Source organism: Malania oleifera, chromosome 6 (assembly GCF_029873635.1).
Source record: "Malania oleifera isolate guangnan ecotype guangnan chromosome 6, ASM2987363v1, whole genome shotgun sequence".
NCBI lineage: Eukaryota > Viridiplantae > Streptophyta > Magnoliopsida > Santalales > Ximeniaceae > Malania > Malania oleifera.
Window position 1 is genome coordinate 34,211,623 of NC_080422.1, and position 25,831 is coordinate 34,237,453.

The 25,831-nt window shown below is 35.9% G+C and overlaps 1 protein-coding gene across 2 annotated transcripts in view; it reads right to left on the reverse strand.

The window, feature by feature from the left end:
* Positions 1 to 24,682, reverse strand: part of LOC131158004 (metal transporter Nramp1-like) — a 44,201-nt gene extending 19,519 nt beyond the window's left edge. Inside the window, exons 1-9 of one of the 2 annotated variants that reach the window (XM_058112547.1) lie at positions 24,632 to 24,682; positions 24,329 to 24,465; positions 18,614 to 18,692; positions 18,479 to 18,519; positions 17,814 to 17,892; positions 17,618 to 17,722; positions 10,230 to 10,339; positions 9,866 to 10,047; positions 9,706 to 9,775 (exon numbers count right to left, since the gene is read on the reverse strand). In XM_058112547.1, coding sequence (XP_057968530.1) covers positions 9,706 to 9,775; positions 9,866 to 10,047; positions 10,230 to 10,339; positions 17,618 to 17,722; positions 17,814 to 17,892; positions 18,479 to 18,519; positions 18,614 to 18,692; positions 24,329 to 24,442 — 780 coding nt within the window. In that variant the 5' untranslated portion in view covers positions 24,443 to 24,465; positions 24,632 to 24,682. Of the gene's footprint in view, positions 1 to 9,705; positions 9,776 to 9,865; positions 10,048 to 10,229; positions 10,340 to 17,617; positions 17,723 to 17,813; positions 17,893 to 18,478; positions 18,520 to 18,613; positions 18,693 to 24,328; positions 24,466 to 24,584 lie in introns of both variants that reach the window. The other variant, XM_058112546.1, reaches the window with a different exon arrangement.
* Between the last annotated feature and the right edge of the window lie 1,149 nt (positions 24,683 to 25,831).

Here is a 25,831-nt window from a genome sequence, read left to right on the forward strand (position 1 = left end):
GGAGTACCAGACACAATTTGAGCGGCTATCAAATAAGACTAAAGATTGGAATGAAAGCCAACTTGTTGGAACGTTTATTGAGATCTCCTACCTAACATTCAGCATAAGGTTAATGTGCATCAGCCAGAGACTATGACAGCTGCAATTTCCTTTGCATGGTTTGAAGTAGGGCTGTGCATTCCGTTGGTTCGGTATGTTTCAAGGTAAAATATTAAGAATCAAATTTTTTTCGGTCATGTATATTATAAAATCGAACCGAATGAAAATTCATAATAAACCAATCACCAAAGTGACAGAACTAGTCAGTTCAACAATGATAAAAACCGAATTGACCGAAATTTATGTTATTAATTCTCTTTTCTTTTCTTTTTTCCTCCGAAAATTCTCCATTATAAAGTAATTACAACTACAAGAATCCTATATTAATATGGAAAATAATAAAACTATACATGTTATAATTAGGATGAAAATTTAATCCATATATAATCCCTTTTAGTTAATTTTTTTATTGGTTATTTTTTCAAAAATTCCAATTTTCGGTTTAGAGGAAACCATTGCAAAAAGGGACATTTCTTGATGATTGAACTAGTGGAGGAGCCAAAAGAGGTTCAGGATGACTACGCTGATTCAAATCAGGAAGGTATGAAATCTAATGATAATGATGAATCTATCACTTCTTCAATTCATGCTTTAGTTGGGTATGCTAATTCTCAAACCATAAAAATTAATGGCTTCCTAAAATGCCAACCTGCTACTATTAATTGATACGGGTACACTAATAACTTCGTGGACACTCAAATTGCTAAATAGCTAGCCTACCATGTGGAGCAATGTGAAAAGTTTGATGTGAAGGTTGCAAATGGAAGGTCCTTGGCAAGTCAAAGCAAGTGTCTAAGATTAAACTTAAAATGCAGAATCATGGGATGTATGTTGATTTTTTTTGTTGCAACTAGAAGACTACGAAGTGGTTTTGGGTATTGAATGGTCAAGAATATTAGGTGACATAGCTTGGAATTTTTCTAAATTGGTTATGAAGTTCATTGTGAATGGCCAAAAAGTGACTCTTACTCAAACATTATTATAATGTCACTATGGTTTCAAACCATCGTATGGAGCTCCTTAAAAAAAAAGCGACATAGTTGCCTGGTACAACTTCGAGCACCAAAGGAGTTGCAACATCAATATGGTCAGGATGAAGGGCTAAAATCTCTTAATTAAAAATTTTCTAACGTATTTGTGGAACCACAAGGATTGCCACCTCAGTGAACACATAATCACCGCATTCCTCTATTGCCAAGTAATGTCCCTACTAACATCCATCTGTATTGCCATCCTTATTTTCAAAAAGCATAAATAGAAAAATAGTGAAGGAAATGTTACATGCTAGCATAATTCAACCAAGTGTCAATCCATATTCCTCTCCTAGCTTATTGGTGAAGAAGGATGGCTTTTAGCAGATGTGTGTTGATTATCGAGCATTGAACATGAACACTATGAAGGATAAATATCCTATACCTATTGTGGATGAATTGTTTGATGAGTTTGGAGGTGCCTAACAGTTTACCAAACTCGACTTTAGATCAGGCTATCACCAAATTCAAGTACATAAGGATGACATTCAGAAGGATGCATTTAGAACCCACTATAACCATTACGAGTTATTGGTTATGCCTTTTGGGTTAATCGATGCTCCCTCTACCTTTCCAAGTCTTATGAATGACATTTTCCAACCTTACCTACGTAAGTTTGTTCTCATATTTTTTTATGATACCCTAATATATAGCTCATCTCTTAAAGATCATTTATGTCATTTACGAGTTGTACTCACACTCTTCATGAGCATCATCTATTTGTCAAGAAATCTATTAGCAGCTTTGCTTGACCGCATGTGGAATACCTTGGGCATATTATTTCCCAAGAAGGTATTTTAGTTTGATCTTTCTAAAATAAAAGTGATGATAGACTGGCCTACTCCACAAACAATCAAAAAGCTACGAGGATTTTTGGGATTAACTAGTTATTACCACAATTTTGTCAATGATCATGGAAAGATTAGCGCTCCACTGACTAAACTACTGAAAAATATGCACTCAAATGGAGTGATGAAGCTGAACAAGCCTTTGCCAAGCTTAAGCACACGATCTACACCACACCAATTCTTGCCTTGCCCGATCCCAACAAGGTATTCATCATTAAGTCTAAAGCATTAGGAGTTGGTATTGGCACAGTTTTAATGCAAGATGGACGCCCCATTGCTATTACCAGTAAGGCTTTTTCTTCATCCCACATCAGCATGACTATTTATGACAAAGAGATGCTAGTCAGTGTGCATGCAATTACAAAGTGGAGAATATTTAATTGACCAGCATCAAAATCTAAATGATTACAAGAGCCTGAAGTATTTTTTTTGCAACGAATTCTTCCATGGAACAATAGAAGCGGGTCGGTGGTTGTTAGGCTATGACAATGAGATTATTTACAACAAAGGGGCTGAGAATGTGGTGGCAGATACACTCTCACGACTTCCTAAACATGTTGAAATTGTAGCAATTTCTATACCTGCATGTACTACTCTTGAACAAATTAGGAGCAATGGTGGCAAAATCCGGACACTAGAGGTACTACCCAAAAGCTACAAGAAGAGCTAACTTCAGTCTTTCCTTACTTTGGGGACTCTTTAAACTTACTAATTATAAGGGGAGGATTTCATTAGTGCCTCATTCACCCGACAAGCAAACCATATTGCAAGAATTACATACATCACTAGCAGCAAGTCACTCTGGTTTTCTTAGAACTTAAAAGCGCATTTCTTAGAAATTTTACCGAAGAGAATGAAGGGTGAAATCAAAAAGTTTGTGGTAGACTGTGGTGTTTGTCAACAATAGAAAGGGGAAACCGTGGCGAGTCCATGCTTTATACAACCTATTCTATTGTGAATGAACTAGGATTTTGCATAGCGGAAATTAAACGCAGCAATAATGAAGAACAAATATGGAACACACACGCAGTATATATGAAAGCAAGAATAACAACGCAAAGATTTACGTGGTTTGGCAATGCCTACATCCACGGGAGCAATCGGCAAAGGTTTTCCCTATGAGAATGTCAAAGAACACAATACAATACAATTATAATGATCTTCCACTCTCAGAATATACCCAGAATGGTATATTTATAAACACTTTGGAAGTTTCCCTCCAAACACCCAACCATATTAACGTTTACATTCAAAATCTGCCCCAAGCCAAACCATCGACTCATTGAGCCAATTAGTCAACTGTTTTAGACAGAATGTAAATTGTTTGAATTTTGGAGCAAACCGCCGATTGTTTCAGCCAAGTAGTCGACTGTTTGCTGTTGCTCCTCAGCACATGTGATTTTCAATTATGTTTTCCTTCTTGTTTATGCAATCCATCAAGTATATAAACCACAAAAACACAACAATCTCCACTTTGGCGAGTATACGCCTCTTAGGAGAACTTGAAAACATATCTCGTTGCTCCACCTTGGCCTTGGAATAGGTTGGGTCCGTCTCCCTTCTAGCACTTGGAGACATGAAGTAAGTCCAAGTAATGCTTGAACTTTTCAGTAGTAACCGATTTTGTCAAAATGTCCGCTACATTTTCAGATGTGTGAACCTTCTCCAATACAAGTTCACCTAAAGTAATCAATTCCCAAACCCTGTGGAACCTTACATCAATATGCTTGGTTCTAGCATGGTACATTCAATTCTTCGCCAAGTAGATAGCGCTCCAACTGTCACAACGCAGCACAACCCCACTTTGCTGTACACCTAGCTCTTTGACCAAATCGGTAAGCCATAATGCTTCCTTTGTAACTTCGCAACTGCCATGTATTCAGATTCAACTATAGACAATGCCACGAAGGATTGTACAATGGACCTCCAACATATAGGTCCTCCCATAATAGTAAAGACATAACTGTTGTAGACCTTCTGTCATCCATATCCCCTGCATAATCAGCATCAACAAACCCCACAACTGATGGACTATCCTGTTGCTTGCCGAACATGACAGCATAACTAGAGGTACCCCGCAAGTATTTGAAAATCCATTTGATGGGCTTCCCAGTGCTGTCTACCCGGATTAGAGAGAAACTTACTCACCACACTCACTGCACGTGTCAAGTCTGATCTTGTACACACCATGGCATACATTAAACTCCCCACGGCGCTAGCATAGGGGACCTTTGACATGTCCCTGATATCATCATCTATACTTGGACATTCAGCAGTAAATAATTTAAAGTGACTCGCTAAAGGTATACATACCGGTTTAGCATTAGCCATGCTAAACCTTTCCAACACCTTCTCCACATAACTGCCCTGAGATAACCACAACCTCCCTGCAGTTCTATCTCGGCGAATCTCCATCCCAAGTATCTTCTTGACTGGATCAAGATACTTAATGTCAAACTCTTTATGCAACATATCCTTTAACTGATTTACCTCAGTTAAATCGTTCATAGCTATTAACATGTCACCGATATACAACAATAAGAAAATAAAAGAATCATCATCAAGTTTTTTCACGTACACGCAGTAATCACACTCACATTTTTGTAGCCTATCCTGATCATATAGGAATCAAATCTTTTGTACCATTGCCTTGGAGACTATTTCAGCCTGTAAAAAGACTTCTTCAACTTGCAAACTAAGTGTTCTTGCCCTAGTTCACTAAATCCCTCCAGCTGTACCATATAAATATGTTCCTCCAAGTCACCATGGAGAAAATGTCGTCTTCACATCCATTTGTTCCAAATGCAGATCATAATGTGCTACTAACCCCAATACTACCCTGATGGAAGTGTGTCGGACCACAAGTGAAAAGATTTCATCATAATCTATTCCCTTTTTCTGTGAGTACCCCTTTGCAACTAACCATGCCTTGAATTTCTCTCCTTCCTTTTTTGAAATTACTTCCTTCTTCCTATATACCCATTTGCAACCTATCGCCTTCTTCCCATTTGGAAGCTCCACCAAATCCCAAGTTTGATTCTTATGCAGTGATTCCATTTCCTCAATCATAGAACTCATCCACCTACTTTCTCCTGGTTGTGCATTGACTCTTTAAAAGTAGTTAGATCATTACAACTGGTAATGAAAGCATAAGATACTAACTCTTCAAACCCATACCTTGGTGGTGGTATGATAGTGCGTCTAGATCTCCGTATAGGAATATTGTCAACTTTCTGGTTTCCCGAGCTAGAACTCCCTGCAACTGGAGGACCAAGATCATTATCATTGCCCTGAGTTTCTAACTCCACCTGCACAACATGTTTGTCTCTGCTCCAGTTTTATGGCTGTTGTTTCTCTTCATCAAATTCTTGAGTACGCTTCCCCATAGTTTTCTCATCCAAAACTACATCCCTACTAATCACCACCTTGTTTGTCATTGGATCCCACAGCTTGAGCCCCTTTACACCCTTTTGATATCCCAAAAAGATGCAATGTCTAGACTTTGCGTCAAGCTTCGATCTCTCCTCAATAGACACATGAACATAGGCTGGACAACCAAATACCTTCAATCCGGAATAATCTACTGCATTTCTCATCCATACCTCTTCTGCCACTTTCCCCTCTAGTGATGTCATGGGTGATCGATTTACCAAGAAATAGGTCATACTAACTGCCTTTGGTAGCCCTGCATTAAACCTAAGACACCGAGCTCTTTCAACTAGAGTTCGGTTCATCCTTTCAACCACACCATTTTGCCAAGGTGTTCGGCGAACAATGAAATGTCTCTTAATGTCCTACTGCTAAAAAAACTACATGAACCGAGAATCAGCATACTCGGTCCCATTATCTGACCTGAGGCATTTGATTCTCCTCCCTGTCTGGTTTTCCACTTCAGCTTTCCACAACTTAAACCTGGCAAACATATCAGCCTTGTGCTGCATGAAGTATACCCAGACTTTCTGTGAGTACTCGTCAACAAAACTCACAAAGTAAACATGTCCTCCTCTTGATGCTACTCTAACTGGCCCCCAAACATCAAAATGTATATAATCAAGAATATCTTCCGTCTTGTGGATAGCTGGTTTGAATTTTGTCCTATTTTGTTTCCTAAGAACACAAAACTTGCAAAAATTCAGCTTACATGTTTTCATACCTTTCAAGAGTTTCCTCTTGTGACGTTCTTTCATACCATGTTCACTCATATGCCCAAGCCACATATGCCACAAAATGATTTCATCAAACTCAGAATCTATGACTACAACTCCACCTACAACAGTAGTTCCCTACAGTGTATAAATATTTCCATCCAACTTTTGCCCTTCATCACCGTCAAATTACCTTTGCACACTTTTATAATCCCACATTCAGACTTGCAATTGAATCCATTACAATCCAAAGTGCCAAGTGAAATGAGACTCTTCCATAGGTCTGGTATGTGTCTTACATTGCTCAAGGTTCTTACAGCACCATCAAACATTTAATTCTAACACTTCCTATGCCAATGATCTTACAAGAGACATCATTACCCATAAGAACTGAACCTGAATTTACCAACCTGTAAGTGCTAAAGCACACCTTATTTGGAGTCATATGGTAATAACATGCCGAGTCTAGGATCCATGAGTCCGTGAGGCAATCCAACCCCGACGAAACTGAAAGTACATCACCATCACTGCAAACTGAATTTTCTTCTTGAACTAAATTTGCCGATTTTGAAGTCCCTTCATGCTTTTCAGCATTTCCTTTCTTCCAATCCAGACACTCCGGTTTAATGTACCCCTTTTTACCGCACTTATAACACCAGATATCCTTTTTCTTCTTGGATTGAGTTTAGGATTTTTGACTCGATCCATTTCTGAATTTTCCTCTCCCACGATCATGTTTACCTTTCACCACAAGTCCTCCGTATGAATTTTCATTGCAGAATTTCATCCTTTGATGAAATCCTAACAAAGCACTTGTCACCTCTTCCAAGATTAGGGTCTCTTTCCCCCATGTAAGAGTGGTAACTAGGTTTTCATATGTGCGAGTTGCTCGCAAGGAATTCAGTAGCATCAACGTCTTATCATCCTCTTCAAATTTCACACATCAACCCGCATTAAATCACTTATGATTTGATTAAATGTGTTGATGTGTTGGTTCAAGTTTGAACCATCAACCATCTTAAGTCAATAAAGACGCTGCTTAAGAAATAATTTGTTAGTAAAGGATTTGAACATGTACTTTCAAGCTTTTGCCAAACAGCCGTAGGAGAATCTTCCTCCATGACATGATAAGAGTACTTCGTCGGCCAAACACAATCGCATTGTAGCAACATCTTTTGCCTCTAATTCTTTCCAATTAGCCTCATCCATACCTTCTGGTTGAACACCATACAAAGCCTTCACCATCCCTTGCTACACAAGCAAATCTTTCACTCTCCTATGTCACAAACCGAAGTTTCTGGTTCCATCAAATTTGACAACATCAAATTTCGCAGATGAAGTACTTGATGCCATAACAACAACGCTCTGATACCAATTGTTGTGAATGAACTAGGATTTTGCACAGCAGAAATTAAACGCAGCAATAATTAAGAACAAATATGGAACACACACGCAGTATATATGAAAGCAAGAATAACAAAGCAAAGATTTACGTGGTTCGGCAATGCCTACATCCACGAGAACAATCGGCAAAGGTTTTCATTATGAGAATGTCAAAGAACACAATACAATACAATTACAATGATCTTCCACTCTCAGAATATACCCAAAATGGTATATTTATAAACACTTCAGAGGTTTCACTCCAAACACCCAACCATATTAACGTTTACATTCAAAATTAGAAATAAGCTTCGCTGCCCCAAGCCAAATCGTCGACTGATTGGGCCAAATAGTTGACTGTTTCAAATAGAATGTAAATTGTCTGAATTCTAGAGCAAATCGTCGACTGTTTCAGCCAAATAGTCGACCATTTGCTGCTGCTCCTCAGCACATGTGATTTTCAATTGTGTTTTCTTCCTTGTTTATGTAATCCATCAAGTATATGAGCCACAAAAACACAACATATTTCTATTCCAAAATAAGCTTGGACTGATATCTCCATGGATTTCATTGAGAGACTACCATTTTCTCATGGTAAATCTACTGTTTTTGTTGTTGTGGACCGTCTCACAAAATATGCTCATTTTCATGCTATAACTCAACCTTATACTACTACAAGTGTTGCTCATACTTTTGTTGCAAACATTGTCAAGTTGTGTGGAATTTTTCAATCTATTGTTAGTGATCATTAAGAAGTCTTTACTAGCAACTTTTGGAAGGAGCTTTTCCATTTGCAAGGAACACAATTGAATATGAGCACCGCATATCATCCATAATCAGATGGGCAAGCTGAAGTTGTTAATAGGTGCTTGGAGACTTATCTTCATTGTTTTGCTAGTGACAAACTTAAGCATTGGGTGCAATGGCTTCCATGGGCCAAATGGTGCTACAATACCACTTATCATTCCTCCATCAAGTTGACTCCATTCAAGATTGTTTATGGTTGAGCTCCTCCTGTTCTTGCTAGGTATTCACCAGGATCATCCAGAATTTCTCAAGTTGACAAGGAGTTACATGATCGTGACAAAGTGCTTCAGCTCGTCAAGGAAAATCTTGTTGCAACTCAAGCTCGTATGAAACAACAAGCTGATAAGCACCATAGTGAAGGGGAATTCTCAGTTGGAGATTGGAAATTTCTCAAGCTACAGCCCTATAGACAGATATCTATGAATGTTCATTCTCCAATGACGTTGTCTCCTCAATTCTATGGGCCTTATAAGATCCTAGAACATATTGGCCCTGTTGCTTATCATCTTGACTTACCAACATGTTCTAAGGTATCCAATTTTTTCATGTATTTTGCCTCAAAAAGAATTTAGGGGAGAAAGTTACTGTGTAGCACCTCTTACCTACTATTGCACCTATTGATGAGGTTCAAGTGCAGCCATAAGAAATTCTGAACCATGGAGTGATCAAATGTAGAAGTTGAGATATTACAAAAGTTTTAATTCACTGGTCTCACTTACCAGCTAAAGATACAACTTGGAAAACTTATCAATCCTTGGAGGAGAGATTCTTGGAGTTAATTGTTGCTCAGCCTTGGGGACAAGGCCAATTTGAAGGAGGCAGGAATGCTAAGATTCCCAAATCAAATTGGGATTTCTAATTAATGTGTTAGGATTACCATTCAACTAGGACTTCTATTTAATGTAATGATTCCCAAATCATGGGATTTCTAATTAACTTGTTACAATTCCCAAATCAATTGGGATTCTATTTAATGTTGAGATTTTATTTAATGTGTTAGGATTCCCAAATTAACTAGCATTGAGTCCACTAAGGACTTGGATTGGGATATTTTATATTAAGGCTCCCAAATCAACTAGGATTGAGTTCAATAAGGACTTGGATTGGGATATTTGACATTCTTAATAAGAGAAGGTTCACTAACCCATATATATGTAACCCTATGGAGCTTTTTCATGCAAGCTATAACATAATTCATAGCCTTTGGCTAATCCGGAGGCATATCCCTCAAAGTGATCAACCCTATTTACTCTTTCTATTTTCCATCCTTTAAATTTCCCCAACTTCTCTATAATAAGACCCCCAAGGTCTTATCATTAAAAAACAAAATTACTTATCAAAAAAGAAGAAAAAAATTTTGAGATGCTATCCAATAAAGATGGAAAATGATACTTTAATGCCATGAACAGATCTTGGTATTTTCCTCGAAAGCACCAAGGCTGAGTGGAGAAAGAGATTATGCCTGCAGCAAATGGATGAAAACCAACAAATATGAGAAAGGATTATAAGAAGAAAAAAACCATTTGTATTTCAGTAGCCACAAATAACATACGGCATCACCATAGCACCAAGGAGCGAAATTGCAAGGCCAGTAGCACCATTTCCTTTGAGTTGGGGAACAAAAAGCCCTTCCAAAACTTCTTTAGGATTGGGTTTTGCATAGCCAAGCTCCGCAAAAAAGCATGCAGCAATGGTAAATACAAGAAAAGCCATAAATAATTCAAGTTTCCTGACCTGTAACATAAAAAACAAGAAAGCAGAAGTTGATTTTATGGAAATGTCATATCAATCTTAATATCATTGAGAACATGTGACTTCTAGATCAAATAAAATGTGAATGGATGACTTTTTCATTTCATTAATACACTGTACTAATAACATCAAGATTTGTGGAATGCAAATACATATCCAAATACCCCATATTGCTGTAATGCTAGAAGAACCAATGTACTGAGCCCTGTCAGAAGAACACCGCTCCATATTGGAATATTGAAGAGCATATTCAATGCAAATGCTGTACCAATCACTGAAGATAAAGAAAACAGTCGGAATAAATATAGAAACATGTGTTCAATCCACTAAGTACAACAAGCTGCACACACACACACGCAGTCAAGAGTAAATCGCAATATTTAAGCCACAAATTTGTTCAATGTCCCCTTACCACAGCAACAAATCATTCTGTGACTATGAGAAAAGAAACATAGCAAAGTTGAATCATCCTTCTAATGTCAAAATTTGGAAAAGAACAAAAAAACCACAGAGTTCTATGTCAGAAAGGCTGATACTTCAAAAAGTACTTCTGAAAAAAAGAATTTAAACAAACCCAAGTAAGCTATGTATTTCCCAACAATTATAAGGCTGAATACACAAATTGTGCTCCTCCTTGAGTAAGCCAAGTTTCCTCTATCAGGGCGGAGCCACAAAGACATCCTCTCACACCCAGGGCCAGGGGTGCTGTATGAGAAATAGCCATAAGTTCAGGCTTTGGAGGACTACAAGTATAACTTTTTAGAGACAGCTGGAGTTGCAAAGAAATATTTTAAGAATTTTTAAAATGAAAGCAATGGATGGTTCCACCCCTTGCCTGCACAAATTGTGACTTCTCTCACAATCCAATGAGCTCAAACCCCACATCTTTTTAAACCTTCCTTCCTTGCCCTACAAGAGTCCCCTATCCAAGAAATGGTCCTCAACTGGGCCTTGGCCTATATGAACCTTACACCACTTTTCCCTCATCTTGTCATCCATGTGTGTCGCATAAAAATTCCTTTTTTATAGTCTTTCCACATATCAATCTTGTTGCCCTCATCTCAGCCAGCCCATTCTATACAGTTTTTTTATCCATGTGTGGTGTGTTTTGTGTTTACTGATCTTATTATTCTCTTCTCATGAAAAGTCACCCTTCAGTATCACCAACATAATAAATGAAACAAGATTTTTGCAACACCACCGCCCCCCCCACTCGCCTCCCATCTCCTCCTCCTCTCCGACACCTCTCAAGTTACTCTAACTTGGAATTTTTTTCCTATAAATTTTTCACTAAATGTGCACCCCATATTTCCTCCATACAATTTCTCTAGTCACGTCAATCAAAACTAGGTATCCAAGAACACAATAGAAAGTGGACCTCATCAATATATTTGGCCCTTTTCCATAACAGAAGGTCACAAAGTGCATAAAAAATGTTTACTATCATTCTGGGCTAAGTTTAATTTGGAAAAAGTTCCAAAGCACCCTCATGTCCCCAACTATCCTGGGTACATAAAAAATCCATCAGTGGAGCTAGCAGCATGACAATTCATGCAGCACGGACTACATGTTTCAACATCATAGCAAGAAATTTTCTCATAAATAATCAGAGAAAAGTTAAAGAGAGCGAGCTTTGTCTAGTTCATGTAACTCAAAAGAACCAATAGCTTCTATCATATATATATATATAAAAGTTATTCAATTCCATGGCCAACTTAACTAGAAGTTTAGTTTAGTTTCTTGACTTTCTTCTGGCATTCAACTATTGAACATTTAAGACTTTTAGATGTATAGAGGTAACAATTTAGGTCATTAACTTACCCTTTTTTTTCCTGGAAAGGAAAAAGGGGTAGGAGGTGGAGACCCATTTATGGAAACTCTCCCTAATCATAAACATAGGAGCCTTTATGGGAACCAATGCAAAGAGGAACCTGGACGGACAAGCCCACAGACCAAAGACCCTTCTTTTGGGAGCACAATGGAGGCCATGAGCACCCAAAGTGTAGAAAAATAATACACCTTTTTCTGTTATATAATTTCAATACTAGATTTAAACCTACCCCACTCATCTGAACCAAGGCTAATTAAAGACATTAGTAGCATGTATATTTAAGGCTGATTCCTGTTCATACACCTTAATGAGCTCCGCAGTGAAGGAGACACCAGTTTATAAATTGTTTTACCAAAGAACAATGGATATTTAAGGCTAATATGCAGCTTTGAGATGCCAAAGTTCAAACTTAGTGGCAATGCACCACTCAATAGAAAAATGTTCTGGCAGTTTATTTGAGCTTCAGGGCCCTTTTTTTTCCACTTATTTGCCTCTAACTAGAGACTAGCTCTGAATAATGAATCAATTCAGTGAACCAGTGTTAAGTCCATTAGGGAAGACAGCTTAAATTCATCTAAATACCACTGATTAGGTCAGTCATGCATCACAATCTCAATGAAACTCAGATCTGCTTCCCCCCATCTTCTCTCCAACGATCACTGCTGGGATGATGGTGATGCTGCTGCTGAGACTGGGATGTGATTGGGATTGGAAAAAAATTGAGCCAGGAGCTGGTTCGGCTGTTTCTTCAGTCAACTATGATAAAGGCAGGAGAATGTCTTGAGGACAAGAGAGGGGCCTCAGAAACTAGGGGCCTTGGAAATGAGAAAGGTTAGGCTTGGAGAGATTACCCTATGGAAGGGAAGCCCAGCAATGCCTACATAATATCCTGCCAGGTATTTTTCTTCATTGGTTTTGTTAGGGGTTAGTCTATGGAGTGATATGGACCAACGTTACTTTCTTAGTGAGATACCCTTTTTGAAGAGTTAGCTGTCTATTCGGATTTTGTAGTCCGCACTGGCTGTAAGGGGAGACTACTACATTATACAGATCTGTAGGGATGAGTTAAGGATTGAGGATGACTAGTCGTATGAGGAAGTTTGGTTTTTTTTTCTGTTAAGAAAAAGGAATTTTATTAACAAAGGACCAAAGAGTGCAAGAGAGAACAAGATGTCCTCCCAAGAACAAAATGAAAACAACGAGCAAAATTACAAAGGCACTGCCTGCAATCCCTAACAAGATTGAGCAGCAGCAAACCCCTAAAATAACCTGGAAGAACAGGCCAGAGAGAAGCTAAGGACACTGCTTAATTCACAACAAACCTGGGGAGGTTATGTGATTGTTGAAGGTTCTTTCATTCCCTTCTATCCAAAAGGTCCAAAAAATAGAAAAAATTGCACTAGGCTAAAGGTCACCCACCACCCATGATGGCATCCAAGTTTCATTAAAACATGAAAAGATGGCACTCTAAAGATGGGTAGCAATCCTGCAATGTAAGAAGATGTAAACACTTGTGGTGTTGGACTTGCAGCACATAAGGCAAATGTTAGGATTGAAAGTTTTGTAAGGCCTTCGGCTCTGAAGCAAAACGTGCATGCTAATCCTGTTCAAGGTGACAGTCTAAATAAAAGTCTGAATCTTGGAAGGAACTCTAGCCTTCGAAGCAACGTAACTCCTAGGGGAAAAACTAGATGCTGAAGATTTCAAGATGAAGGAAGAAATATTTGGTGGAAAAAATACTTGTAGAATTGCACTCCCACACTCTCTCATCTCCCTTCCTTGATGGTGCAAAATGATTGTAGGTATTGAATAAAGTGGTATGCTCGTTAACCTCTCTTCCATTGAGATTCCTAAAGTAGTGGATATGACAAGAAAAGCTCCCCTCCCCCCACACAAAGAAGAGAAAAGCACTGATAATCAGGTGCATTGTGAAAGGAAGATACTTTAAACAAGCGAATCTCCATCAACTCCAGCGAACCCTCGCCCACCCAAGCATCCTTCAAAGAATGAACCCTATTTCCATTACCCACTTTAAAATGAGTAAATGGGAAGAAAAAACTAGCAATCTAAGACTCAAACTTCCACTGCTAGCATGAGAAACAAAGCCACTTCCTCTAGAATCTGACCCATTCCAATGAACCTCGTACTTACTTCTAATTACTTCGTGCCATAAGGGATTTACCCCTTAGGGGGACCTCCACAACCATTTTCCAATTAAAGAGATGTTTTTGAAAACCACATTCCCAAGTACCAACAGCCCCCCAAGCCCATAGTTTTGAGTCTATTAACAACCTCCCAACTAACAAGTTTGATTTTTCATTTGGGATTACAGGCCAAGGGATGTTCCCATGAACAATGGTACTTGTATTTAGGGGCTTGAGAAGACAGACATGCCTCTTCTCGCATTTACAGATTCTACTAGGAAGATGTTTTTCATAATGTTGTGCAGATGGTTCTAATTAGGCCTGTCTCTGATTATAGCCAGGTGCTTTTAGATTCCAACAATTTTAGTGGGGTCCCGCCCCATCCAAACTTGAGAATATGTGGCGGGTGCACTCTTCCATTCAGACCATTGTCAAGGTTTGGTGGGAAGAGTGTCAAGTTCAGAAGTGGGAAGGTTTTAAGTTGATGTAAAATTTGAAGTTTTGTGAAAAATACATTGAAACATAAGAATAAGGACTTCTTGGGGAACATTAACGAGCAAAAAAATGACATTTTGTTTATAAGATTGAAAGCATGAATGGATGGAGGAGTGTTGGTTGTTGGGTGAACAGGACAAGACTCGAAGAGCTCATCTTTGTAATAATTTAGAGGTACCTTCATTGAGAGAGGATATTAGATGGTGACAAAAGTTGAGGATAAAGTGAAAGAACAAGGGAGATTGTAATGCTAGTCCATCTCACACGATGGCTAGTGGGGCATAGGAAATACTTTATTAAGGAGTTGGAGTCAGACTAGAGGAGTGCATGCAGGATTATAAACAAATTGGAGTAGAGATTATGAGCTTTTAACTTTTTACAAGCTTTTATACACAAAAGGATTGTCAATGTAAATTGATGCTGGAGGGACTTGATTAGAGTCCCATTGGGCAGAATAATGCTATTCAGTAAGAAAGGCCTTATGAGTTAGATGATGTTAAGCAAGTCAAATGGATAGGGATAAAAAAAGGCATTATGGTTTTATGATGGCATTTTTTCAGGAGGGCTGAAAAAGTCAAGCAAGAGAAAATTAGGAGGTTTTTCAGGCTCCATTTGGATCAAGGATTTTGCTTAAGGAAAGGAAAGAAAACTAAGAAGGAAATGTATTATGTTGTATTTTATTTCTACATCAAATAGTATTAAAAAATAAAATTTGTTCTACTATGATTATAAATTAAGAAAAAATCAAATGTTAATCATGTGTAGAATCAAAATTTTATTTATTGATTTGTTATAATGCTTAGCCTAGGCATAACAGTAAAGTTGTCGCTGTGTTAATCATCGTGATCCGCCCCTTCCCCGGACCCCACATATGCGGGAGCTTTGTGCACTAGGCTGCCCTTCTTTTTTTCACTTTCCTTGATAGCCAAAAACATGAAAAGCTAGATTCCTTTATACTTTGCTTTCCTTTCCTTCATGTTTTCCAAGTTCCAAACGGGGCCTCGGGGAATTTCATTGTCATGGGGTGATGGGAAATCGCGTGAATCCTACCTTTATAACTCTAATCCCTAAGAAGAGCAGATAAAAAATGGTAAGGGATTTTTTAGGCCTATTAGTTTGGTGACTAGCCTTTACAAGGTTTTAGCTAAGGTCTTGTCTAAAAGGCTAAGAGAGGTGCTAAAGGATATAGTGGCAGTGGCTAACTCCGCTTTTATTGAAGATTGATAAATTTTAGATGAAACTTTGGTGGCAGTTTTGAGGGCTAACAAAGTGATTAAGGATGAGAAAACGAGTGGCAGGAGGGCTGCGATTCTCAAATTAAATTTTGAAAAGGCCTACAATATGGTGATTTGGGGTTCATGGAGAAAGTAATGGTTAAGAAGGGTTTAGGGTCAGTGAGGTGCAATTGGATAGAGGGGTGCTTGAGTTCAACAAATATCTCAAAATTTGTGAATGGACATCCTAGGGAGTGGTTCAAGGCTTCTCAGGGTTAAGGTAAGTGGATCCCTTATCTTCATTCCTATTCACCATACATGTTGATGGTTAAGCAGATTGATTTCGTATGCTCAAGGTTAGGAAAGGAAGACGCCCCCATTTTTTCTAGAGGATAATGTTGAGAAATTCCATTAGGCCCTCACTTTGATAAGGATTTTCAAGAAGATTTCAGGGTTGAAGATCAACATGTTCAAGAGTGGAGTGGCTAGCATTAATATGGATTGTAGTGCCTTAGAAGGGTTCCAAGTTTTAGCTGGTTGTGTCGCTCCAGAGTGGGAGTTATCTTATCTGGATCTCCCTCTAAAGTTAGGGGATAACCCTACTTCTGCTGCTTTTAATCCAATGATCGAGAAAGTAGGCAGGAGCAGGGTTTTAAAACCCAGACTGAGTGTCTAACCAAGAGTAGCATTGAGTCGGATGGATTGGTCAAACCAGTGAGTCAGATCACCAGTCAAACCAGTACTCTCAACATGATATAATATATTAAACATATACTAACACATTTCAAATAAACTTGGTATTTTATAAACATATATATTTTTAAACTTATTATTAGAACTCAAATAATAAATATTGAAAGAGTTGAGAAATAGAATTATTTTGATTCAATTAGTAATTTATTTTATTTGGTAGTGTGAGTTTGTATGTATATTTATTAGTATATATGTGTATTACTTGCCAATGCATTTTAAATAGGAAACAAGATTTCTAATTTCCATCCCAACCTTAAGGAAGCAATTAAAAAATATCAGATCAAGGTTTTAAATTTCAATTTTGATTAGAGTTTCAAGGCTTCAAAAATATGGAAATTTCTATTTTGATTTCAATTTCTATTTCAATTTTAAATAATGGAAATTAATCATAAAACATGGAACCTTTTTATGAAACACTGGAAACTTTTAATAGACACAAAATAGTCAATATTTAGAATCGAAATACTGTAAACACATAACTGACAAGTATATGGCATAAATGTGCATAATCATAAAAACATAAGTAATAAAAACTTGAAATTCATAAATCAACTAAAAATATTAGTTCACAAAAAAAAATCCAACTTATCAAAGCTATGTTTCAACTTAGAACAGTTAAAATCTCATCTAAACCAAGAGATCTATTTGATGAAAAAAAAATCTAATTTTATACCAGAATTATCAAACCATTGACAAAAAAAGGTACTACATTGAGTTTAACATTGAAAGTTTGAAACTCAAATTTCAATTTCAAGGGAATTTTGTTCCATAGGAAAATCTTTGACAAATTTCTCCGGTAACAAAACTGTAAGATTTTGATAAAATTTGAATCATTTGTAAAAATTTTGAAAGAAAATTTGTAAAATGGAAATTGGCCTCATTTTGATTTTGAGGGTCGCGGAAAGTGGAATTCTTAGCTTAAATTTCAACAGTTTTGAAGATGGAAGAAATTGGAATTTTGACGGAAATTAAGAGAATTTGGGGAAATTTAAGACTGGGCGCAAGATGACGGTACACTTGTCCTCATTCTTCCATGTGTGAAACATTTTCATTTCTTTATGTATTTCTTTTTTCTGAGTAAGGGGAGGGGGAGACTGGGGACAACGCAGACTTACCTTCAGGAATGTCACATGCAACAACAGCAATTTCAGCAAGAACCCATAAGATAAAGTTTGGCACTTTCGAATATTCATTTCTACAGTGCTCTGCTAAATGCTTTCCTACAATCAAAAAACAGCATTTAAATAGTCACTACCAATAAATTGGAAGATAATATAGAGGAAAAAGTATCTGGAACAAGAAATGAATTACCTGTGACAACCCCCAAGTTGGCTGCTAAGGATTGAATGATGAGGGCTGCACATGAAGCCACTAATATGATCCAAAGTAACTGCAACACAGAGAAAAGTACCTCAGAAAGTCATAAAGAATCCAATAAACATTTGGAAAACAAGAAAAAAACTTCAAAAATCTCAAACAAAAGACCAAAAAGGGAAAAAAAAAGTGGGAGGAAATTTGTTGAGCTTGATGCACTGACGCAAAGCATGCTCTATCAATGGGGTAGTAGCAGAAGAAATAAATACCATTACTGAGCCCCATCTACAGTTCTTCTGGAGGCACAACCAACCTCACCAAACGATATCACTGTCTATTCTACTGCATTATTCTGAATGAAAAAACAAAAAAAACAAAAAAAAGGCCAGAATCCCAGTATGGTTTTTCTAGACTGAACAGAATGTGCAGCGATTGAATCCTGGTAAAATATGGCTGTTATGTTTAGCCAGCACATTGTTTACATTGAAAATTAATTAGGCCAGTCATAACCTCATATTCTGTAGTTCTAATCTGTTATGTACATGGTACAGAACTTCTAACAGTAAGACATCACCATAATGCATTTCATTCTTCTAGCATGAAAGAACATTACTTGAAATATCTCAATCAAAAAATAACTGCGTCAAAGCAAATCTACACACCCCATATTTGTACTGTGCTCCTGATTGGAGATCCGTTTCAACTGTAAGTTATCCATTAATAAAAGTGAAGAGTTATTATTTTGGGAAAGATAACTTCGTAATAGCTCAAAAATAGAATATGAGATTTCTACTTACAGTTTCCAGGATCAATATATGCAATGGAAACAAAAAACCCTGGACCCATGTAGGCAAATAAGTTTTTCCAGCTTTTCTTCTGCATGAAAAAAACATGAAAGGCATCTGTCAAGATATCCCTGTTAATAGAAGCTCAATTGTATTCCATGAAAAACATGCTGCAAATAAATCCAAGAACCAAGCAATCTGCTTAAACAAAGTCTCCCATTAAACACCCTCTGGGGGAAGAAAAATAACTGTCAGCAAGGTGGGCACTCAGAGATGTCAACTGGTGGGCACTCTGGTAATTCAACTTGACAGCACCTTCTGTTTAAAGTTGAGAACCACTGGCAGTCAAGATTACCTTATTCACTACAACTAATATCCAGTTATATGACAGAAAAACAAATAAGAATTTTTCCCCCTTTATTTGTTTATTGCAGCAGTTACATTTTTCTAGTATGGCAACTTTCTTTACTGCTTATCTTTAGCACAGTTAAATATAATTTCAATAAAATAATTGCAGCATTGACTGAAAGATATTGCACATTGAACTAGATGGAGAAGTGGCAAGAGTGGCCTAATGAGAACATGCGCTGGAGACAATATCAATCAGGATTCAACTAGAAGGATTAATAGCAAGTGACCTAATGAGAACATGTGCTGAACTGCCAAAGACCAACATCGTTGTGACTGGATTCTAAAGACCCATACTTTCCCTTAGCTTCAAACTTTGTTAACTATCATATATTCAGCAAGAGTGACCTAAGGAGAACATGAGCTGAACTGCTGAAGACCAATATCTTTGTGACTGGATTCTAAAGACCCATACTTTCCCTTGACTTCAAACTTTACTAACTATCATATATTCAAGTGAAACAGAGGTGACATCCTTCAACAAGTGCCTCATATTTACTCTACCATAGTAAACAAATAGAACTCACAATTCCAGCCCAAAAAAACAATAATTCCTCACACTTGCCAAAATTTAAAAGAAAAACTTACAAATGCACAAACTCAAGTTACCATCAGAAAAAGAGCCAAAAATTATAGGAAGCAGATGGCAAGATGTTCCGCTTTAAAATTTTGGGAAAAATATGAAACTTGAATTGGAGGGAAGGATACAAAAAAACAAATTAAATATACATATATACAGCCTGGCAACAACAAAACCCATGACCCAAAAAAAACAACCTGCCCAACCAAATTGGCAACCCTAACCCACTCGGATCCTCATCATGACCAAACCAAACCTGCTCGACTGATCCAAACTTAAAACTTCAACCCAGATCCTTACCCCAACTGACCGAAACCCAAACGACCAACCTGCTTAACCAAAATGAGAGATCCAAACCTGCCCACTCTTACCTTTCACATCTCAAGCCGAGGACAACCATACCAATTTTAAAGACATATATAGATTATAATAACCACAATTAACTTTGTTATTCTACCACTTTATGCATCATATGTGCACCCTTCTAGTCAAGTAATAAAATTAAACAGTGTACAAAATATATCAAACATGCAGGTTAAACATCAATTAATGCATCTGCAAGATAAATACTTGCACCAAAATGTGCATGCCCTAAGAGCACCTTACATCGAACTCTTGATTCAAAAATTAAAAATTAAAAACATACATATACATACATGCGCACGCACACACACACACATGAGTACATATGAATTATATTTATGAGATAGCATTTGCTGCTATAGAAAAAGCTGTTGGCAGAATACATCAAATATAGAGGATAAAGCTCCATTAATGCGTCTGCAAGATAAATACTTGCTCCATATAGTGTGTTTCCCAACCTTAGAACGAAACTCTTAATCTCAAAATAAAAAAAGAACCATAAAATACATTGACAGGTTAGGCAGCTAGCATTTACTCCTATATACATTTGAACACTAAGGAACCACTTCTCCTTTTTCGTTTCCTTTTGTTTTCCCTATATAAGATATCAACTCGTTATAGCTTGTGGATGGCAAATCCATGCCATCCACAAACCTTGCTGATTTCAGAATCTAACCAGCAATTTGAAACACTTATGAGCTTTCATTTACATCATTTGCATTTCAAGGTAAAAATTGTCAAGATTTATGGTGCTTAATGATGTTTAGGTTATGTTTGTTCATGGAATAACTACGTTCCTGGGAGTGGCATGGAATATAACGAATATGTAATGGAGAATTGCATAAGAATCTAATAAATTAGAAAGAAGTGACTCATGTAAAAGTTTGTGTTATTCCATCCAACATGGAATCAAAAAGGAATAGGCATTCCATGGTGAAATTTGGCAATTGTTATGCCTTGTTATGGATTCATAGTAATTTTCCATGACAATAACACAATTTTTTGTGTAAACTATCAAATTCCTTTATCATGCTCATTTATTCATAAACCAGTCATAACCTTATGTTAGCCTTACAAGGCTTAAAATCATGTTTTGATGATAACAAATCAAAAGAACTTAACATATTTGGTTAAGTGATGATGTGACAGGACTCAAGAAAGAGAATACAAGGTCACGAGCTCACAAAGATCAATAAAAGCTTATACTCCAAAGAAAGATGATCAAATGAAGCTTAGAGAGTCAAGGCATGGATTCAAAGATGATTTAATAAAGCTTGAAGATCATGAGAGCATGGATGTTAAAGAGGACTTGCTAAAAGCTTAAAGTATGTTGAAGCTTGAAGACAAGATGGAGCTAAAGAAAGACAAGCATGAAGACTTAAGTGGCTAGAATGTCAAAAGTCCTAAGAAGTCTTTATATAAGTACTTCGTATTTAAATATCTTGTGAAATATGTTGAAAGCTCTTCTAGGGTTATTCATTGACTTAGAGACCTTATTTAAAATCCCGGAAAATGTTTTATAAGAAATCAAAGCAAGAGAGCAAAAAATATTTTTGAAAACTAAAATGAAAAATTTGAATTTGGTCTGCCCAGACAACTAAGGTGCACCCTCAAAAGACTGAAGATGTACTTCAGAAGACTGAAGATTTTGTTCAGTCTACTAAAGAATTTCTTCAGAAGACTAAAGAATTAGTTCAGTCTACTGAAGATTTTTCTGAAGGAATACAAAAGAGACAAATACACCCTCAAAAGACTGAACCCTCAGTTCAGTCATCTGATCAAGGACTTCAAAAGACTAAACCCTCAGTTCAGTCGTCTGACCCTGTGTCTAGTTCAAATTTTTCAGTGTGTTAAGGAACATCAGAAGACTGAACCCGATACTTCAGGCGTCTGAACACTATTAACGGTTAGAAATTTTAAATGTTTTAAATTTCAAATAATGGTTTCTCGTGCCCCAAATTTTCTAAAAACTTGGAAAACACTCCATAATCTTGGGCAACACGAAATTACTTTTCTAAGCCTATAAATACATGGTTTTACAAATCAAATTATACAAGAACAACAAAAAATTGAAAAATCTGCTGAAAGCGCACTTGCTCTTTCAAAGCTATCTCTTGCTCATTCATTACAAAATCTGATTTGCTGAGAATATTGAAGTGTTGAACCATCCTACTCTGATTTCTACTGTTGATCGTCATCTAGAAAAGAATATTGGTGAAATTTTAACTAGAGTTTCAATCTTATTTCAGTTTGATATTTAATTATTGAAGTATCTAGTGTTTGAATTGTACTAATCAGCTCTGTGTGAGAGTGTCTTTGTACACAGTTTTGTTTCTTGTTTCTTGTAGTTCTTTGACGATTCCATGTTATTGGATCGTTGGACCAAGTGCGGGGTATCACTTGAAGAGGCGTTGCTCTAGCCTATTGAAGGAGTGACTGAGCATGGGGTATCGCTTAGAGAGGCGCTGCTCTAGCCTATTGAAGTAGTGTTTGAGTGTGGGGTATTGCTTGTAAAGGTTTGTTCCGCCCGGAAAGGAACGGTATAGTGGAATCCTTCGGAAGTATTGGCCAAAGACGAGGACGTAGATTGGGGATAAGTCGGACCTCGTAAAAAACGTGATGTCACTCTCCTTCCTTGCTCTCTTTACTTTTCAGCATATATTAACTGCGTGGTTGAATTTAATTTTTGATCATAAACACTGCGTGGATTGGAAATTAAATAAACTGAAAATTAATTTGATTTTGGGATTTGCGGAAACTGAAAGGAAGTATGTTGGTTGATCAATACAAATTGCGAAAATTGCGAAAACCATAAGGGAGTACGTTGATTAGTTAACACCCAAGACTAATTAACTGAAAGTTTATTTAAAGTCCAAGGTGTTGGAAGGAGTGTTGGATTTCATATTGAGAAATAAAATCAATCAATATAGGGCTTGCATATATTTACAAGGCTGCAAACAAGCAAACATCTTAAATTCTTGTAAAAGTTGAAATTGCCAAAGAAGCTGCATATTATATCTTGATTTGGTATTTATGATTGAATACTTTATTGGTTGATTGGTTGTTTAAGTTGTGTTTACTTGTGGTGTGTTAAGTATTGGTTTGTGGATTGAATAAGTAAATAAGCCTATGTTGTGTGATTGTTAAATTAACAAGTGGTTTAAGAATTCATGAAAAGGCTCAAAAGAAATTTTAATAACCCAATTCACCCTCCTCTTGGGACTACACCTCAACTTTCACCTTAATTTCTCCAATTGGTCTTAAAAATATAATTTAAAGATTAAAAATAATAATAATAATAAAGGGAAAAAAATTCAATACAAAAATAAAAATTAATTATCCATCATATTCTTAGCATTGAGAAATTTACACTAGAACCACTGACTGGCTGGATTTCTTTTTTATCTTTTATACTGGGGTCATTTGGCATTATTACCAAAAATTATGAAAACAGAAACTAAAAACTAAAAACTAGCAACTTATTTGATTAATATTTCTAAAATTAAAACAAATTAAAAATTTGATTAAACAAATGTTCATTTTGTCCTTGAATCAACTAAAAATTAAAAAATATGATTAAAAAAATTAAAGATATAGTAAGTAAAAATTATTATAATTATTTCACTTATTCATTATATTTTGGAATTCACTTTACAATAATAATCTTATTCTACATGTCAATTGAAAAGTAGTAAAACTATTTTGTAAATGGCTTTTTTTTTTAAAATAGTTTGGACATTTTTATTTTAATTATATTTTAAACTCGTATGATCATTTCATTTTTATTTTAATTTTAAAGTATATATAAAATGAAAAAAAAAAAAGTTAATTCTCCATATTAACATATTCTGGCAATAGGTTACATAAACAATTAAAACCATAAATTTAATTTTCAGATTTTTACGAACACAAATAAAAAAATCAACAACACAAATAAACACATTTTCATAATCTATCTCTTCAGCATACAGAAATGAAAATAGAAAATAGCAACAATACCAAACAGGCCCTAAAATTTGTCTAACGGTTTGGAACCCGCTTGTTGCCATTTTCATACAATAATTGCATTATTATTATTATTATTATTATTTTAAAGTATTGGGTCCAAAATCACCATCCCTTCTAGACTTAAATAGAAGCATACCAGTGGCAACACATGACTGTCTTTCAACTTCACTACTTAAACCCCAAGAATTAACTGCTGTTTTGCACCTTAATCCAAACACGTTGGGACCCATGAATGAAACCTCCGTCACATTCTGGTCTAGATAGGGTCACATTTAACCTAAATTAGTTAAGTCAAACATCATAGAACAGTAAAATAAACTCAACATCTCAAAGGAAAAAAAACATGAAGAATAAGAGATTGCACTCACATCAGGAACGATAATCTGATCATTTTCCACGCTCTCGATCAACGGTGCATTCGCGAAACTCCGATTCCCTGTGCTCGCAATGAACTGCGACTGAGTCGCAGATGTACCAGCCATCGCCGTCCCTTCGTATCTCTACTCTGTTCCAGTGAAACAAAAAGAAAAAAGCTTCAATCAGCTGCAGCTATGTTATCGTCACGAAGCAGAACCAAGATAATGAAGGAACACTTGATGACAAAAGTTGAACGAATTTCTTTACACTATTTTTTGAGAGCTAAAGCCGAGAAAAATTGGGCAGTTTCTCACCTTCTGCCTGGTTAATGAGAAAATAAAGAGAAAGGGCAGGCCAAAATATTCAACGTACCAATGATGTCAGTGTATATATAGTACGTGTAGGGCAACTCATTCGTCGCGAGTCCACGTGTCAGCATATAAGGGGTGTAAGCCCATTTATTTGACCTGAAATCATTTTATTTATATATTTTTTAAAATTAGATAATTTATATATATATATATATATATGGTAAAATCATTTTAGATTCAATCCATATTTTCTCACACTTTATAGCCTACTACAATGAAAAGATCTAACTCAAAAAAATTATTTATATTGTACTTAATTTTAAATTGCAACTATTAAAGTTAGTTTCCAACTACAAATATTGTAAAATTTACTATTAATATTGTAATTAATTTCTAGTAGTGTATTATAACGATTTTGTAAAAAATATAAAGAATTTTTCCAAATACGTGCAATACTAACAAATGAAAAATCATTTACTTGAGCTAACGATGTGCATATAATGAGAGGGAGTAGGCTCTTTTTCTTAATAAATTTTCGGGATGATGTAGACAATTCGAAAGAAAAGAACATTTTGAGTTGTGTTTTTAGAAAACCTAAATATCTTCCGTTTGAGAAAAGCATTATCTTTAAGTTGAACCGATAAAGACATGGTTTGAGTCATTTGACTTGATTTGATTATTAAGTAAATTGGATCCAATTTATAATTTAGGGGTTGTTTAGTATTATTGTAAAAAATTAGAGAAATAAAAATCAAAAACCAAAAACAAAAACAAAAAATAAAAAACAAAAAACTTGAAATCAACAACATGTTTGATTAATATTTATAAAAATAATACAAATTAAAATTTTAACTAAAAAATGCTCATTTTAATATTTAAATCAAAATATTATAAAAAATACAATTAAAATAATAAAATTACAAATAGTACACATGAAAAAAATTTACTCTAATAAAAATAAAATTTATTATAATTATTTAACTTAATTGTTCTACTTTCAAATTTTACTTTATAATAAAAATATTATTGAAAATGACAACTAAAAAATAGTAAAAGTATTTTGTAATTGACTTTATTATTATTTTTTAAAAATTTATGTATATGTTTCTTTTAATTATATTTAAATTTATATGGTCATTTAATTTTGATTTTAATTTAAAAGTGTATAAAATGAATAATTTAATCCAAAAAATTAGTTTTAAA